This window comes from Brassica rapa, chromosome A06 (assembly GCF_000309985.2).
Source record: "Brassica rapa cultivar Chiifu-401-42 chromosome A06, CAAS_Brap_v3.01, whole genome shotgun sequence".
NCBI lineage: Eukaryota > Viridiplantae > Streptophyta > Magnoliopsida > Brassicales > Brassicaceae > Brassica > Brassica rapa.
Window position 1 is genome coordinate 9403717 of NC_024800.2, and position 18935 is coordinate 9422651.

The 18935-nt window shown below is 39.8% G+C and overlaps 3 protein-coding genes and 1 long non-coding RNA gene across 4 annotated transcripts; 2 read left to right on the forward strand and 2 right to left on the reverse strand.

The window, feature by feature from the left end:
- LOC103872995 lies at positions 1 to 1334 on the forward strand. The gene is made up of 2 exons (XR_633803.3): positions 1 to 658; positions 1127 to 1334. It is a non-coding gene; the product is annotated as an uncharacterized LOC103872995 (long non-coding RNA).
- LOC103872994 (probable acyl-activating enzyme 9) lies at positions 1293 to 4793 on the reverse strand. Its single transcript, XM_009151422.3, has 2 exons — positions 3597 to 4793; positions 1293 to 2203 (listed from the first exon to the last, which is right to left on the reverse strand). Exons 1-2 carry the CDS (start codon positions 4497 to 4499, stop codon positions 1460 to 1462), a joined length of 1647 nt encoding a protein of 548 aa, XP_009149670.1. The 5' UTR covers positions 4500 to 4793; the 3' UTR covers positions 1293 to 1459.
- Positions 4794 to 4968: 175 nt separating this feature from the next.
- LOC103873326 lies at positions 4969 to 7635 on the forward strand. The gene is made up of 4 exons (XM_033272661.1): positions 4969 to 5756; positions 5830 to 5910; positions 6478 to 7131; positions 7213 to 7635. The coding sequence occupies exons 1-3, from the start codon at positions 5220 to 5222 to the stop codon at positions 7102 to 7104; spliced, it is 1245 nt and encodes a 414-aa protein (XP_033128552.1). The 5' UTR covers positions 4969 to 5219; the 3' UTR covers positions 7105 to 7131; positions 7213 to 7635.
- Positions 7636 to 8417: 782 nt separating this feature from the next.
- LOC117125645 lies at positions 8418 to 11794 on the reverse strand. The gene is made up of 2 exons (XM_033272660.1): positions 11407 to 11794; positions 8418 to 10916 (listed from the first exon to the last, which is right to left on the reverse strand). The coding sequence occupies exon 2, from the start codon at positions 10909 to 10911 to the stop codon at positions 8572 to 8574; it is 2340 nt and encodes a 779-aa protein (XP_033128551.1). The 5' UTR covers positions 10912 to 10916; positions 11407 to 11794; the 3' UTR covers positions 8418 to 8571.
- Between the last annotated feature and the right edge of the window lie 7141 nt (positions 11795 to 18935).

Genomic DNA, 18935 nt, shown 5'->3' on the forward strand with positions numbered 1-18935 from the left:
CAAATCATTATACATTAATAATATCGAATAAGAAACATAACCAATAACATTATTGATTTACACAATATATAACACTAAAATGTAAATTATATCTTTGAAAGTTTTGTGATGGTATATGTTATATATTTATAAAATAAAAATCTACCCGCACATAAAAATCTAGTGTGGTATGAAAAGATCTTCGACATAGTTTAAGTACTATCTTCAAGCAATAATTTTCATAAAGTTGAATATGGTGTATGTGAATTTGTCAAACCTTTATATTTAAATTGTTAACCGTAAAATCGTCGATATATTAACTTTTTTTTTATCAGTGTTAAAAAGGCGCTATTAGGCTACAATGTACTGTACATGGTATTATGGTTATGTTTGAAAGAAGGCAACCAACATAATGATGACCCTAAACTACTACATATATTGGGTCTGAGGGATCGTAAGTAATTAAAAATAAGCCCATATTATAGCTGTAAAGGCCCAAACGTTTTAACTAGCCCGGCCTGTTTAGAGGAATCGTGATCGGTGTTTTCTTCCGACCAAATATTTCAGATAAGCAGAAGACGAGAGAGATTGCCGAAGCCGAGGAAGCTAACGATTAAGAGGGTAACCAAATGTGAAATGGAACTGTAGAAACAACCATGGGTTGTTCGATTTCCTGAAGGTAGGAAATTTCTTAAATATGGAGAGTCGTTTTCTTATTATTATTATTATTATTATTTCTTTTTCTGTTTGATTCATAGGGATGTTCTGAAATTGGTTAGAATCACACTCTGGTCAGAAATTAATCTCATTGTCTCATGGGTTTACTTAGTTTTAGAACTTAGCTGATGAAATGTCGTTGGACTAAGTGGACTTAGGTTGATAAGCTTATTTTATCATCAAAGTATTAATGAAATTTTGAATATTATAGCCATTGTCGAACCTATGTTCATTGTAGGAGGGGCAGTTGCCCACCATGGATTATTTTTTTCAAATTAGTCAAATTTTGTATTGTAAATTGTATGCAAAGATATTAAACTGTGTTTATAAGTTTGCACCAGATAAATTTTATTTCTAGATAAGCCACTGATTATAGCCATTTGCGAATGAGACTAATTTGTACAAACTCTTTCCTAATGCTCTGTTTCAGAAGCAAAGGGTGCCTTGTTGTGCGGCTGCTAAGCTTCAGTGAGTCACACCGTGATATTAAGATTTATGGAAGGCCATTGACTATCAAGTATCAACATAAGCTTTCTTAGCAAGGACAGTTAGATGAACCACACTTGTAATAATAAGATTAGAGGGTTATTAACTTGTAAGTCACACTTTCTTAGCAAATCTCATTACAATTAACTCAAGCGTGTTACATCAAACTTAGAAACTAATCCCTTCTCAAGGGTACATTAATACATCACCCAAGATAAATACACTTTATTTTACTTCTTAGAGTTTCTTCATATACTCAATAACTCAAACCAGATCATCAAGGCAAGGACTTAGCCATTTGTCTGAGAAGAAACTTCTGAATTTTACCAGTAGATGTCTTAGGAAGCTCCTCCTGAAAAATCACTTTCCTTGGAACCATATACTTAGGTAACTTCGTCTTACAAAAGTCCCTTATCTCCCTCTCAGTCACCGACCCATCACCATTATTACCATACTTCAAGCTCACGAAAGCACACGGCGTCTCTCCCCACATCTTATCCGGTTTAGCCACCACCGCAGCTTCCTTCACCACCGGATTAGTGTATAGAACAGTCTCGACCTCAGCGCTGCTTATGTTCTCTCCTCCGCATATGATCACATCCTTTGACCTGTCCTTCACCTCCAGGTAACCGTCTTCATGTATAACCCCCACATCTCCGGTATAGAACCATCCGTCCTCCCTCATACACGCCGCAGTTCCTTCAGGGTCTTTGTAGTAACCCAACATAACTGATCCTCCTTTTAACACAATCTCTCCAACTGAAACTCCGTCGTGCTTCACACTTTGGCCTGTTCTCTTGTCCCTAACGTCGACTTCAGCAAATCCAACGGTTCTTACTCCTTGTCTTGACTTCAGTCTAGCTCGCTCCAAGGGATCAAGATGATCCCACTCAGGCTTCCAAGCACATGAGATAACAGGGCCTCCTGTCTCCGTTAAACCATACCCATGACCGACATTGAAACCGAGGGTTTCTGCTCGAGAGATGATGGCTGCAGGAGGTGGAGCTCCAGCCGTCATCACCTGATTTAAAAGTTTACCATCCCTCAAGATCTTAAATTCTAGTGAATTGGTAGCTTCTTTTTTTTTTTTTGTCGAGAATTGGTAGCTTAAACTTAAAACCTATATTGGAACTATAATATTTTATTACTACTTTATAGAAAATTTTCTTTTTTAGAGTTATATATTTTTAAATATAATTTATGTAATATTGTTTCCAAAAAAATTATATAATATTAAGAAGAATAATTTATTTTAACGGTATAAAACTTAATTGATTTACAAATATAAATTTATATTGGTAGAAAGAAAATATATACTGTAAATTAAGATTTATTTTAGGTGTAAAATGACAAAATTACAATTAAAGATGTAATTCAAGTAAATAAAAAATAATAATACAATGTTTTTTTAGTACTTATATAAACGCTATATATATTAATTACTAATTTATACTGGGACTATATATTTACATCTTATATATTAAAACAGAAGTCACAACTTTGATTCATGTGTGATTTTTTTTTAAAATGGACCTAATGGACCTATTCCTAGAAAGTCATATTACATTTAATCTCTAATCTTATCATTTAAATTTTGGGCCTACTAAAAATTTTTATTGGGCTATCAATAATTAAATTTAAACAATAAATGATTCATTAGATTTATAGATAATATAAATTGAATAGATATAATTTTAATGTTATAATACTATACCTCGATATGATAATTATTTAAATATTTGTTGATGTTAACTTTTAAAGTTATAAAGATTTTTTTTAAATAGCAAAAATCATATTATCTAACAATGATTAATCTTTACTACCTTAAACCAATGGAAAAAAATTCTAAACTATATAGTTTATTTTAAAAATTAAACAAAAACTAAATGTTTAATTATTTACTCGATAATATAAATCTATGAAGCGAAAAGTTTAATTTTTTAAAAACTTTCTAAATTTTTGAAATGTTACAATATCTTTGGATATGACAATAAAATAATATTTTACTATTCTTTATATATATAGTTATGATTTTAATAATGAAATAATAATCCGAAAATATATATATAGAAGAAGATAAAAATACACGTGAAAGTTTGAAACAATCTATTCAATGAAAAACATATACCGTAAACTTATTATGTTTTAAAAACTGATGGACACATATATATTATAATATATACCAATTTAAAAGTCGAAAAAATGTTTATATAAAAAATAAATAAAACCAATAACCCGCGCGGTTGCGCGGATCGAGATCTAGTATATTTTAAAATTTTATTATGTCATAGTTTACACTAACCCAAAATCTATTAATCTGTTGTGGTTATTAATTTATCGTTGAATAAAGTATAAATCAAAGTCTTGAGCCATCGTAAATCAAACCGGCAATCAAACGAGGATATATATAGTACCTGAACCGGGTTCTTGAGCGGTTGACGGGAAGGATAGTTAGTGAGCATGTTGAGAACCATCGGTGCAGCACACATGTGAGTTACTTTATGCTTATCGATCAAGTCATATATAGTTGGCGCGTCAACTCTCCGTGTGCAAACGTTAGTGGCTCCAACGGCAGCGGTTCCCCACGTGTAACCCCAACCATTAGCGTGGAACATCGGCAACGTCCAAAGGTAAACCGGACGGTTTGGAAAGGACCAGTCAAGCAAGGAGCTAACAGTAAGCATGAAAATTGCTCTGTGGCTAAGCACCACTCCTTTGGGAGACGACGTCGTTCCGGAAGTGTAGTTAAGCACCATCGGTTTCCATTCAGTTTGTGGACGTATCCACTTGAATCTTGAATCTCCTCTCTCCATGATCCCTTCGTACGTGTCAAGAAAATCAGACGCGGCTGAAGTAGAGGAAGAATCGTCATCATCGTTGAGGAGGACGAGGTGAGGCTTATCATGTTGTCCCAAGAACGAGACTGCTTCGAGAACTAAAGAGATGGAGCTGTGGTCGACAAAAACGAGCTTGGACTCACTGTGACGCAGGAGGACAGAGAGTGCATGTGCGTCTAAGCGAGGGTTGATGTTGTTTAAGATGGCTCCGGACATTGGTATAGCGAACTGAAGCTCATAGACGGACGGGACGTTGGGGCCCACGACAGAGACGACTTGGCCTTGGTTAATGCCTAGGGAAGAGGAAGTGAGAGCCGAGGCTATTCGGAGACAACGGTTGTGGGTTTCGGACCAAGTGTGGACGGTGTTTGTGGTGTGGAGGATGGATGGACAGTCGCCGTAGACGGAGGCGGCTCGGTCTAAGAAGCCGAGGACGGTGAGTGGAGTTGAGTTTGATGGGTGTGGAAGTAAGAGTTCCATTGTTTTGATATTGTTTAATGTCTTGTTTTGGTACGTGATTTGTTAAAAGACTCGTGAAGGGTCTGTATTTATAAAATATTTGAAAAGGTTTTAACATTTTGATGTCTTTTTCTTTTACAACTATAATTGATTACATATGGCCCACAGTATCGGCTTGATGAAATGAAGTAAACAAATCTTCTTTAGTTTCTTAACTAATAAAAGTACTAAATCTGGTTAATATATAGAGAGAATTTTTTTTTTTTTTGACAAAAGGGGATATATAGAAGATAATTGTCTCTATATATATCTAATATATAGAGAGAATTATCTTTTATTGTTTTGGGAAATAAGAGTTTGTAGAAAACCGAATCAAATGCTGAGATCGACCAAATGGGCACACAAAAATCTGGAAAAGGACACTTCTGTTTTTATTTTTTTAATGAATTAATAATAAATCGAAATTAAGCTGAAAATACTATAAAACCTAAAACTTTAACTTATTTACATATCCAACCAACCTACCCCACCCACTAACCCGACCCGCGTGCCCTTCCCGGATCCTTCCCCCTAAATCAAACTAAATCCCTAATTCCTCTTCCCCGACATAACCAACAGAAAAAAATTCACGATCTCTCCCCCTTCCCTCTATCTCATCTCACTAATCAAACTCTACCACAATCATCACGATCTCCCTCTATCTCATTTGTTTCTCTATTTCGTGTTACTCTTTGAAACACTATGGCTCCAAAGACTCGTTTCACCGAACAAACGAACAAAGAAGGTGCGCCGGAGAAGAAGAAGAAGAATGAGTCAGTGGTGGAGAAGAAGAAAGCTGCGGTGGAGAAGAAGAAAGCTGAGGCGGAAAAGAAGAAGAAAGACTCTGTGATAAAGAAAAAACAAGCAGCGGTGAAAAGGAGGAGAGAAGCCGTTAAAAAAAAAAGAGATGCAGAGAAAAAGAAGATTGAAACCGCAGAGAAGAAGAGGAAGCGAGACAGTGGTGTAGACGATGAGTCCTCGTCCAATCCAACCAAGCGGCCTCAGACCGCATCTTCACCAGAACATCAAGCCGATCCTGATCATTATCCGCCACTATCAACGGAGTTACCTTCGCAGGATGATAGAGAGGGTACGCCAAGCCCATCAGTTCCGATTGAGCCACAAAAATCACCTACTCAAACACCCAATGAGGCGGAGAATCCACTGCAAGCTCCAATAACTTCTACCAACAGAGAATCAGGCTCACCCGAGGCTGCCATTAACAATGACGGGCAAACGGTAAACAAATCAATTAAAATGGTTTTGGAATTTTTATGATAAAATTGGACTAACAAATAGGAACCGTGAGCAGATTGGATCTAACAACATAGATTCAAATTCACATGAGGCTGCTATTGGATCTGCTGCCATTGACAACGACGCTCCAAGAACGGTAAACAAGTCAACTTAAATGGTTCTAGAAATATTTATCATAGGGTCGAAAAAAAAAATAAGTAGTGATTATATAAGAAGTGTAACTAGTACAACTAAAAGAATGAAACTAGTTCAACTGGTAATAAAATGTTGTAAAACAGAATCAATGGAACTAGTATAACTAGTACAACCACACTTCTTATAACTAATATAACTGGTATAACTATGAAAAGTATAATTAGTCTAACTAATACAACCGAGTATTAAATTACTAGTACAACTAAAAGAGTGAAAATGGTGCAACTGGTAATAATATGTTGTAAACAAATTCAGGATAACTAGTAAATTTTTTTTTATAAGTAATATAACTGGTACAACTACGCTTCTTATACGTAGTCTGACTAGTATAACTAGAGAAGTATTTTGTATAACTGTTTAATGAGATGGTGTTGTTGTTGTATAACTAGGCTTGCTGGTAGAACTAGTAATATTATTTTTAATTTAATTAGTGTAACTGGTACAACTAAGTGTTTATGTGTTGTATAACTCAGTTATTTATTCTTTGTATTTTGTTTGTATTTTTCAGGTTGAGAGTGATGATATGACCGTAGAAGCTGACAGACCTGCTGGTTTTTTCTTCAATCCGAGCAACTATGGAAAGGGTTGCAAGCTCTCCTCAAGGTGCCATCAACACGATTTTCTGAACAAGACGATTGGTAAGTTGGATGCCTCAGAGAAGAGTTGGTTTCAGGAACATCCTCAGTTCAAGCATATATTCCACATGGATTGTACCTCAACAAGAAAAGTGATGGGATTGTGGATGTTGCTACTTCGTACTATGCATACAGAGAAGGGTCGACAAGCTTGGTTTGGGGTAAACGGTGTTCCAATTAGATACTCTATCAGGGAACATAGCCTCCTCTCTGGTTTATACTGCCACTCATATCCAGAAAACTATCAGAGCATAGGGAGACTGAAGTTTGCGAGAAAGTATTTTAAAGTGAAGAAGACAAAGGATGGGAAGGAAAAGGGTCTGCAAGTGACAGAAGCGGATGTTAAGGAGAAACTTCAGAAGATGAAATTTGATGGTAGTGGCGATCGTCTGAGGATGGCGGTTCTTTACTTTCTGGCTACAGTTTTAAGAGGAAGGTCCAAAGCAGGATACTTCATTGAGTATTTCCTTCTCCAAGCAGTAGAAGATTTGGAGTTTTGATAACATATAACTTCAAATTGATGCAAGGTAAGTCATGATAACATATAACTTCAAATTTTATTTTTAATGATGATGATCTAAGTCAGGATGTATTTTTGTTCAATGTAGATACTGAAGATGGAGATGAGCAATCTACACTTCAAATTATGGCAGACACTGCAGAGAGATTTGAGAAGGCTGCTGCGGAAAAAGCTGTTGTGGACAAGACAGATGAGGTTGTAGATGATGATGCTTTGGAGAAGGAAGGTGAGGTTAGAGTTGATGACGCTTTAGAGAACACAGCTTCGGTTGGAGATTCACAGGATCCTGCTGAGATGCCAAAGAGGGTGCCCAAGCGTTCTCATTTGTTGAGGTCTCCTTTTACGCCAAACTGATTTGGCTGAACTATGTTGTTGTTTTTGGAACTTGTATGTGTTTGTTTTAAAACCTAAAACGGATGAACTTGTATGTGTGTGTGTTTTAAAACCTAAAACTTGTATGTGTGTGTGTTTTAAAACCTAAATCCAAACTTGGTGGTTGAACAGGTTGCAATTACAGGTGGGAAGTAAAACAACATTACAGCATCAACTATGCCAAAAAATATGAAAGTAGTATAACTAGAAAAACTAGTACACCTAGTGTTAAATTAAAAAGTGTAGGACTTATCTGGGAATCCACTTATTTGAAACTCATTATGCACACAAAGTTGTTTTAGTTTTTTAGTTGTACTGGTTTCTACAAAGTTGTACTAATTTATTAGTTATACTGGCTTGCACAAAGTTGTACTAGTTTATTAGTTATACTAGTTTGTACAGAGTTGTACTTTGGCAGTGAAACCTGAATATATTAGTTGTACCAAAGAGAAATACCATTATCTAAGTTGTACCACTCATTTATGTTAACATGTGTTTGCCCGGATACAATGAAATCATCACTATTGTGAAAATACTTGTCATGTATGTTTTTCAAAAAATATGTGGACAAATATGTTAACAAACCTTAAAAGTATAAGGTAGATCAAGCAAACTTTTGTGATGGAGGTAGAAATCCAGAAAAAAAAAAAAAACAATACAAAACACAAAGAAACCTATCCAAACACTTAAAATTAGACCATTTGAATGTTTTATTAATATGAAAAAACCTAAAATAATATTTAAATTTCAGATCCTCCATAGTTGTACTAGTTATTCCAGTAGAACCTATTTTAGTAAACTAGACATAGTTGAACTAGTTATTCCAGTATAACTTATTTTTAGTTTTACTAGTTGTACCAGTATAACAACACAAAAACATGAATGTTAGGTTTAATGAAGTTTTACCAATTGTACCTGTTGTACCTGACAGAAACAACACATTACATAAATAAGTTCTACAACACATAAATAAGTTTCATAACACATAAGTAAGACTCACAAGACTAAGCAAGTTCCATAACACATAAGTAAGACTCACAAGACATAAGCAAGTTCCATAACACATAAGTAAGACTCATTCATCAATTCCATCGCTTCCACTTTCATCGCTGTCAATTCCATCATTCTCACACACCAATGGTGGATACTTCTTCTTTTTCTTCCTCCGATATTCCCCAGCTGATGGAAATCTAGTTTCTTGTAGTCTTCCTTTCTTTCTTTCCACATGCGGAGGGTAGACAACCTGAGATAGGATTTCATCTGGAATTTCATAACTTTCCCATAATGAATGATGAGGCACTGGATATATTGTCTTGTAATATGCCAAAGTCCACTGCTCCATATAATAATACTTAGAACAATAGTCTTCAGACATTTCTCCACGCGCGATGATCGCAGCCTGTGCATGCACACAAGGATACCGATCAATATCAAAACACTTGCACTGGCATGTTCCGTTGCCTAAATCAACATAATAACCTTGACCATCTTTGCCAATCACAGTGTACTGACGTTCAAATCTGTTTAGCTCCATCACCGTGAGCTTTTTTGCCTTCGGATAACTGTGATGCAATATCCCATGCACGTAGGGAATTAGTATCTGTCTCTCTGGAACGCGTAAAGATAAATCACGATATTTGTTAAACCATTCTACCATCTTCCCAATGATCACATCAAGCATTGGCAACAATGCATATTTCCTTGGTTCCTTTAAAACACCATTGATTGATTCAACAGTGTTGGTTGTATCTATGTTGTACCTTTCTCCCGGAAATTGACATCTTGCCCATTTGGTCTCATGAACACTCTCATCTAGATACTCAGCGGCTTGAGGCAACGTTCTCCTGAAATCATTGTAGCTTTTTCTGAACTCGACCTCTGTGTACATACCAGCAATTTTTCTAAACTTTCTGGCAACCCCTTTCTTGTTAACTTTGCTGCATGCTCCGGCAACATTATTAGACAAGTGAAAAATGCAATATCCATGGATCGCCATTGGGTACACCTCGTGCACCTTCTTGATGATGCATTGGTTTCTATCAGTACAAAAAACAAGCTGAGGATCATCTGGTATCAAAGTTTTCAGTATAGTCAAAAACCACTCCCAGCTCGCATTTTTCTCACCATCTACTACCGCAAAAGCGAGGGGATAATGATGATGATCTGGATCCTGAGCAGTGGCAATGAGAAGCACTCCTCCATACACACCCTTCAGGTGAGTTCCATCCATTATTATCACTTTCCTCATTGCTTGAAACCCTTCGATGCAAGCTTTAAGCGCAAAGAACATATACTTAAACTGCTTCTTCTCATCCACTACTAATCTTGTGATGGTACCAGGATTCATTCTTTCTAACATGTACAAGTAAGATGGAAGTCTAGCAAAACTCTCCTGAGGGTTACCACGCAAATCACTGACAGCTTTGTGTTTCCCTCTCAAAGCTGTAGAATATGAAACCGTGACACCTAGTTTGTTCTTCACCAACTTTATGAGAGACTTTGGATCTGGAGTCTTGTATTGGCCTGGATAATCTTCATGCACCACTCCTGCGACCAAGCTTGGTGTTCCTCTTTTCCCCCTCTTGGTTACACTTCCCTCTCCCCGAGTACACGTATGCATCTTTCTATACGTTCTGACACTGAAAAAGGCTGAGTTTTTCAGCCTTGCAGCTCGTAAATACCATCTGCATCCAACCCCACGACATTTCAATACATAAACAGTACGATTCGTCTTGATTATATCAACCTCAAAACAATTCGAATGCACTCCTGCGTCCACTAAATTCCTCAGCTCTTCCTTAGTCGCAAATTCTTGATACAAACTCATATCAATACCATCATCCCACTCAGCATTGACAATTGTGTCTACAGATGGTGTAACAGCCGGCAACTCCTCCCTATCATTCATTTCATCACCCTCTTCATTGCAATCCTCATGCTCATACCTATCTGATTGTCTTGGAGGAACAATTGCTAACTCCTCATGATTATACCCATCTGATTGGTTTTGAGGAACAATTGCCAACTCCTCAACTCCAGCCATACCATCATTAGCTCTGGCATCAATCTGAATTTCCTCGTTCATAGAAAACTGCTCGTTACTCTGATTTTCTGAGATATTTTCGGAAAACTCCACATGCAAAACACTACGCCGGTTTTTCCTATCCACCTCCATTAAATATCCTAAAACATCTTCATCATCCAAAATATAACAAGGCCTCTTATTATCCACGACCAGGGGATAGTAGCTCAGTTGAAGCTTCGTCGCAGCTACATCGATATTCATTTTCTTGCCTATTCTATCAACCAAGCGAGAATAGGTTATCTCCTCATATTTTCCTCTCATTACTAATGTATAAATATTTTTGTCTCCACCATGATCAAAATGTATCACCACAGCTCCAGTACCATCCATAGTTCCTGAAAAGAGTTAAAACCAACATTACAGCTTACAAGTTATATCAGTTATACGAGTTCTAAAGTCGCTAAAATACGGGTTATACTAGTATTACCAGTTATACTGGTTTACATGTAACAGTCGTTTATAAGTTATACTAGTTATACTAGTATTTGACTTGTCAAAGGACTACTAAGAGTTATACAAGTTTTACCCATAGTCTTATTCAGTGTTACTTAGAGTTGTACCAGGTTTACTAGTTGTACTAGTGTTATTCTTAACGAGTTTTACCAGGTTTACCAGGTGTACTCAACGTCTGTTGTACCAGTGTAACCAATGTAAAAAATGATTTAATCTACAATATCATGATTCATACTATAAGAACGTTATCTTAAACCATGGAACCTGACTCATAATGGTAACATACATATTATGGGACTAAAACTAAACAGAAAACAAATAAAAAAGAAGAGAAGAGTGAGAGAGAAGGAGAGGGAGAGAGTATACACTTACCAAGCGATTTCAAGACCAAGGACGAGGCACATTTGCTGTTTCAAGGACGAGAAAAGCTGTAGAAGAACCCTAAGAAACAGAATTAAAGGTTTGTGGATAAAAACTTGAAGAAGAGAACTTTGGTTGGTGATTGAAATGAATTTTCGTGGGTGGTTGAGTAATGAAGAAGATGAAGATGTGAGGGAGTTAATATGGATTTTGGGTGGGACCCAGGCGAGAGAAAGAGAAAGGAAGAAGAAAATTGGACGACCGAGATTAGAGTTTCCATTATTTGATCCAATGGTTCACATGCCACTTTCATTAATGGCAAATTGGTAATTTACCAGCCCTTGGTCCATGATAGATCACAATTGGTCTATGTAGACTTCTTTTTGTCTTTTTGGTCTGTTATAGATCATTGTCCTAGAAAACCGAAGTTAGGTATTGAATGAAGTGCACACAAAAAAAAAGGTATTGAATGAAGACAGTCATCTAATAAAGTTAGAACCAACGAGCATTCTATAGTTTCCAAGATTGTGGCGACAAGTTTTTAGTTTGGATTACGGTGGAATAAGTTACCTAAAATAATGATCCTTCTTTCTAATTTTTTTACCATAACAGAATATATGTTTAAATAAGATTAAGACGATAATGCTTTATGCATGCAATTCATGGATACTTGATACTACCTTAAATCATATTAGTAAATTATTTTCTGGATAATATGATTTAGTATTCTAGCGTAATATTATAGTAGTATTTTCACATTTGGTACTAGAGGAACATCTCAAAACATTTGGTAGTATAAATCACATTTGGTATTATATGGAAATTTTTTTTTTGCTAAACTCCCTATATGCAAATTATAGCCATGCATGCTCGTTTAGCTGACGTACCATTGATTTCTACTGTCAACGTCCACATGATATGTTAGTTTTGCTTACGTATATCAATACTCAACTGTATCTTGGAAGGATTGGTCGCTACCGTCGAGCGACTTGTACTTTGTGACATTTTTTTTTTTGATCAAACATGGATTTCGATTAGATTAAAACATTCTACAAGGTTTCGATTGCAACAATAGACGAGAGAGCTGCTTTAGCAAGTAAGTCAGCTTCAACATTCGCTAAACGCGGAACATAAAAAAACGAGATAGAGGAGAAAGAGCGAGCCAACACATTGATGTCGTGGAGAACGCCTTTCAAAACCACATCCTGTCCTTGAGTCTTCAAGAGCGAAATGAGATTTTTTGAGTCAGAATAGACACGAATGCTACTGACATGTGAAGAGATAGCAGCGCTGATTGCTGCTTTGACCGCCAATGCTTCAGCTACGAGGGCTGAAGGAACGTAACGCCAGTGAGAGGAGGAGCTTTCTGCGATGGAATTGTCAGCGTCTCGAAGGAGCCAGCCAATTCCACAGTTTCCTGTTGAAGAGTCCCAAGCTGCATCAGAATATGAGGACCAAGTGTAAGAATTAGCAGTTTGAGAATCAATATCAAGGACCACAATCCGTGGTAAGGAAGGCATTTTGTCATAAGACTGAGCAGCCTTCCATGCTCGAGCATCTTGGAGAGCCTTAAGAACAGTGTCCTGTTCAGAGAAAACTCTATCCTCATACAGTAGCTTATTTCTATTATTCCAGAGGATCCAAAGGACCCAAGGATACAACGGGGTCGTGCCTAGGCCTGAGGGGGGAAGAGAAATCATTTTACGACATTGTTGCAGGAGATCAGCAAACGTTTCCGTAGAAACCAAGGCAGGTTTAAATAAGCACGGGACTAAGTCCCAGACTCTCGAGGCGAAAGGGCATTGAAACAGGACATGAAGCTCTGTCTCTTCCGCTCCACACCGTTTGCACACAACATCTGTCGCAATTCCTCTGCTCTGTAACACCGCCCCAACCGGGAGGGCTCTGTTATTTGCTTTCCACAAGAAATGCTTAATTTTGGGTGATGTCTCAAGCTGCCAAATGCACTTCTTCCAGTTGAAGGCTTGATCTTCAAGTGTTCCATTGTAGAGCTTAGCCATCGCATATCCCGATTTTGTGGTATACACTCCAGAAGCATTAGGGAGCCAAACTCTTTCATCTGGCGCTTGCAACTCACTGGGAATCAGCTTGCAAATGATGTCTTCATATTGTGGGAGTGTCGCTCTTATTGCCTCTAAGTCCCACTCATTAGTCCCCGGTTTAATGAGTTGACTCACTCGCCAAGAATGGTTAGAGATCGTCGGGGGGCCAATCGGCGTCAAAGGCTCGCTAGTGGACATCCAAGGCTCAGACCAAACACTCACATCTGCACCTGAACCAATCGCCCATCCCACACCTGTTTTCAGTAAGTCGCGTTCCACCATAATTCCTCTCCAACCATGGGAAGCGCTTGAGGGAACCTGTGCCTCTAAGAAGGAGGAATGAATACAGTATTTCCCGGTGAGAATCTTTGCCAAGAGAGAGTTTGGATTCTGAAGAATCCTCCAAGAGAGCTTTGCCAACATAGCATCATTGAACTGAACAATCTCCCGGAATCCCAACCCTCCGGCACTCTTCGGTTTAGCTAGCCTTTGCCACGATACCCAACACATCTTTTTTATCTCCGGAGAGGCATCCCACCAAAATCTCGTGAGAACCGATTGAATCTGTTTACACAGGGACAGTGGCAACTTGAAGCACGACATGGAGTATGTGGGCATCGCTGCCAATACTGATTTCAGGAGAATCAGCTTTCCAGCGCCCGAGAGAAATCTCGTCGTCCAGCTACGGGATCGCTGACGGATCCTATCAATCAGGGACGCAAAGATATCTCGCTTTCGTCGTCCAAAATGCTCCGGTAAGCCAAGGTACTTTCCTATACCCCCTTCGTTTAGAATTCGCAGTTGCTCTCTGATTCTCCTCTTTGCTTCGCGTGGAGTCTTTGCCGAGAAGGTTATAGCGAACTTATCTAAATTTATGAATTGACCAGAGGCTTCCTCGTACTTCCTGAGGATGGAGATTAAAGCCGCGCAGCTCTTATGGTCCGTTCTGCTGAAGAACATCGTGTCATCAGCGAACAACAGGTGGTTTATCGCCGGGCTATTGCGAGCCACTTTCACGCCAACCACATCTCCCTGTAGTTGCGCCTTCTTGCACAGACCAGACAAGACTTCCGTACAAAGAATAAAGAGATAGGGCGAGAGGGGATCTCCCTGGCGGATTCCTCTAGACGGGATTACCTTTCCCTGCGCTGCCCCGTTTACGAGATACGAGTACGAGACCGAGGTCACACAGGTCATTATCCATGAGATCCAAAGGTCATGAAAGCCAAACCGGGCCAAGACATTCCGTAAGAAGCCCCATTCTATACGGTCATAGGCCTTGCTCATATCGGTTTTTATAGCCATGCTGCAACGGACCTTAGCCTCTGAATGTTGCAAGTAGTGTAAGATCTCGTGTGTTATCAACACGTTGTCTGAGATTGCTCGCCCTTTCACGAATGCTGACTGATGTTCAGAGACCAATACGGGGAGAAGTGGTTGCAGTCTTCGCGTGAGCAGCTTAGCTATGATCTTATAATGTGTGTTGCAGAGAGCAATCGGCCGATAATCCGCTACTTTTCTTGGGCCTGTAATCTTCGGAATCAGACGTACATGAGTCTCATTCTGTCTCGGGTCCAAAGTGCTGGAGACAAAGAAGGCTTGGATATCCGTTATCACATCAGCCCCTAGGATATCCCAAAAAGCTTGGTAGAAACTAGCCGAGAAACCGTCCGGCCCCGGTGCCTTATCCGGATGAATCGAGAAGAGTGCTTCCTTTATCTCAACAGAGCTCGGAATAGCAATCAATGCCATGTTCATCTCTGCAGTAACTAAAGGGGTGATCGCTTCCTGAACCACCAGAGATGAATCTGACATTTGGGCTGAGAAGATCTGGGCATAATAATCCGTTATGCATTGCACAATCTCTAACTCCTTAAACATTGCTTTCCCTGTAGAGTCTTCTATAACTGAAAATTTATTCACAGCCCGTCTGCCTCGAGTTGCAGCGTGGAAGAAAGACGTGTTTCGATCTCCACATTGCAACCAGAGTATACGACTCCTTTGGCGCCAGAAGACTTCTTCTTCTTTGTATGCGGCTTCTAAAATTGCAGTAAGGGAGCCTATAAGTATCTCGTCTGGCGATGAGCTAGACATGGCTTCCTCCAGCTTTAGTTGAGCTGTTTGGATCATCATGTTGCTGTTGAGATTTTGTTCTCGTGTCCATAGGATGATACTGCGTCTGATTTTCCCAATTCTTGTTAAGACTGAGTCTAGTGGTTCTTGTCGCCATTGAGATTCCACCAGCTTCCTCACCTCTGGTTTTGACGTCAATCTTCTGTCGAACCTAAAAAGGCCTCTCTTCTTGCGAACCGAGATATCAAAGTGAACCACTACAGGTCGGTGGTCTGAGCCTTCAAACCGTAAGTACTCACATCGTCCTGCCGGGAATCGTTCAAACCAGGAACAATTTGCCATGGCCCGGTCAAGTCTTGATTGGATGAAGTAGTTATATCTTGTACCACGCCAAGATAAATGATTCCCGGAGTGTTGGAGGTCCCATAATCCCATTTGGGAACCGAAACTTCAGAATGAGAGGAAGGATCCTTCCCAGCGGAGAGGACCACCCACTTTCTCCGAGTTATCCAAGAGATCATTGAAGTCTCCTGTAAGAAGCCAAGCTTCTTCTCGCTCCGCTCCTAGCTCCGTCAGTTTATTCCAGAAGGCAGGGCGGTCTGATGGGTTCGGCGCACCGTATATGAAGGACACGAAACTAAACGTTCCACGTGCTTCAATCCGTGTGTCAATAACATTCGGAGAGGAGTATAAGATGTCTACCTGAAGATCATCTCGCCAAGATAGTGAAAGTCCTCCTGCTAATCCAATGGGGGGAACCGTAAAATGATTGGAGAGGTCCGAGTTCTTGAACAGCTTGAACAGTGCCTCGTCTTGGTTCTTGGTCTCCATGAGGAACAAAAGTGCTGGGGAAATTTTCTTTTGAAATTCCCTTATCCGCTGGCCTGTCAAGGGGTTCCCGATACCTTGACAGTTCCAGCTCACACACGCTAAGGAAGAGACTCCGGAAGAGCCCGAAAATCCTTTTCCTTACGAGCTCTTGCCGGAATGATCGTCGCCAAAGATGCAGTCTGTTTTTTCTTCTTGGAAAGCGTTCTTCCTCCTGCCGTGATAGCATCCATCATGATTTTCCTTCTGGGAGAGGGATGAACCTTAGTGGTGCGTCTTCTTTTGAGAGCAGCAACTTGAGTGGGACTTCGTACTAATCTCTTTCTCTCCTTAGGTCGCTCCGCAATCCTTTTTCCAGCTGCCTTCGAAGTTAAGGCTTGTTGCAATTGGAGGTCGAAGACATTATCATCCTCTTCATTCTCATCAGGTTGGAGTGGACCAAGTCTTAGTGAAACATGAATACGATCTTCACTAAGAGTCCTGATAGGGGATCTTTCCGTTGGTCCAAGTCTGCCTGTATCAAAAATAGTAGAACTCGACGGGCGAGTAAAAGTTGAAAGAGCATTTGGTACTGGTGGAGTAACCGTAGGATCTCTCTCCTTCTCTTGCGAATGAATAATCTCCGGCATGTCCATATCATTCATACTTGTGCGCCGAGTGTGAACTGAGAGTCTCTCCTTAGCTGGAATCCTCTCATCATTAGAAAGGTTTGTTGTTCGGGGGTCTGAGAGTCGAGATCCCATGCTTCCTCTCATTTGTTCAAGGGGTAGCACAGCCACAGGTGAGCGGTGTGATGTAGATATCGCTTCTCCAGCTGGAGAGGCGTGTACTCTACGGGGGAGCTCAACGTTTTCCGGTTCTTTAGCTTGGTACACTTGCGTTCTACGGGAAGTAGAGAAACGTTCATGTGAATCGCGCAGAGACGACGATTCTCTTGGGGTAGAGTATCTATACGCCAGCTGACGATCATCATAACGTCTCCTATTTTCCTCAAACTCCGAGATTTTTCCTGAGTCAATACGTGAGCCAAAAACCTTTGATGATGTTTCTGAGCTACGGTTCTCATCTCTTATGTTTGTCCAGCGAGCTCCTCTGTGAGTTGTGTGGTGCTGATGACGCGAAGGGTGTTGTTGTCGTGAGTATCGCCTCTCCTCTTGACGTCTTCTTCCTTCTTCTATTCTCTCCAGAGTATTCTGTTGAGTGATTCCCAAGTTCTCTATACCTCCAGTATGATCTCGAGATAGGGGGCATCTGTGTTTATCACTATCCTCATGAGTTAGTGACTTGCAGAAGAAGCAATGTTTTCCTAGCTTTTCATATTCCACTTCCACCTCAATGACCGTGCGGGAAGGGAGCTGGAGGTCCAACTTCATTATGAGAGGTTTTAGGCCATTCACTTGAACTCTAAAACGGGCCTTATCAACTTCTCGGTCCTCTATGGGGCCAAGAATAGCACCAATGGCATCAATAGTTTCATATTTCCAATAGTGGAGAGGAATACCGTGTACTCTAACCCAGAAAGGGATAAGCGCAGGGAAGGTTTCCGATACAATCGGTTCCCACCTTTGAAGGATAAACATCCAGTTTTTGAAGTGAAACGGGGCTCTTGAAAGGATAGTTTGGAGGTCTTTCTCCGATTCGAAGTTGAATTGAAACAGCGAAGGCCCCAGGTCCCTTCCTGTTATTCTTCCAACCACCTGCCACTGTTGTAGAAAGAAATCCACCAGAGCCCTTGTCTTCTGGATCGATGGGTTGGTTACCCTACCGATGAGCGTGAACTTATTCTGTTCAATGAGGTCAGACACATCTGTTTCAGGGATTCTGACTAGAGGTTTCCGTTGATGAAGCTTGTCATCCTTCCATTTTCCTTTCTCATCACGTGAATAGCGGCGGGCCATCTTAACACGTGCTATCGATGAAGCTGACTGAGTGTAGACAGAGACTACAATCTGTAGTAATAGTAGAACAGGAGAACAAACAGAGAGGCTGAAAGAAAACTACAACCAGTAGTACTGTGTATCACAGGAGAAAACTGACTCCACAAGGCTTTCACTATGAAGTAGTGGAGACTTGAGCGGAGGGTCTCAACTCAGTGAGTAAACGTCGTTCAAATACAGGGAGAGCTCCATCACGTCAGATTGTCAAGCAGCGGACTCCGCCGGTAAAAAAGACCGGAGAAGGCGGTCCCTCCGACAAGGTCGGGGGAAGAACCCGGTGTGCAAGGACCAGAGGAGTCTATTGACCGGGAGATATTACCGTGAAAGGTAATAGATTTGAATCTTGCAGGTCAGAGGTTGGTGGAAAGAAGCCGAAAAGGGGAGGTCAACTCCGGAGATCAGCTTAATAACCAGCGGGTAACAACCTTTCTTGGTAAAAGTGCCTGGGAGAGAAAAGTCGTACTTTGTGACATTTATAACTTAAAATCGGTATTGTTAATTTTTTTTTCCAAAAAAATGTATATATAGATATAATTCTGGTCTTCAACCGTCAAGGTTTGAGCTAATGCTAGCAAAGTGTCACCACCTATATTCAAATCCTCATAATACATTGTGTACTTTGAACTTTTAGTAATATAAG

What these genes read in the sequence shown, in the direction of transcription:
- LOC103872994 (XM_009151422.3), bottom strand. Translation starts at nt 4,499, where the DNA reads ATGGAACTCTTACTTCCACACCCATCAAACTCAACTCCACTCACCGTC. An exon ending in CGCTCAAGAACCCGGTTCAG is followed by an intron (nt 2,204 to 3,596) that starts GTACTATATATA and finishes CTTTTAAATCAG; the next exon opens with GTGATGACGGCTGGAGCTCC.
- LOC103873326 (XM_033272661.1), top strand. Translation starts at nt 5,220, where the DNA reads ATGGCTCCAAAGACTCGTTTCACCGAACAAACGAACAAAGAAGGTGCG. An exon ending in TTAACAATGACGGGCAAACG is followed by an intron (nt 5,757 to 5,829) that starts GTAAACAAATCA and finishes AACCGTGAGCAG; the next exon opens with ATTGGATCTAACAACATAGA. An exon ending in ACAACGACGCTCCAAGAACG is followed by an intron (nt 5,911 to 6,477) that starts GTAAACAAGTCA and finishes TGTATTTTTCAG; the next exon opens with GTTGAGAGTGATGATATGAC.
- LOC117125645 (XM_033272660.1), bottom strand. Translation starts at nt 10,911, where the DNA reads ATGGATGGTACTGGAGCTGTGGTGATACATTTTGATCATGGTGGAGAC.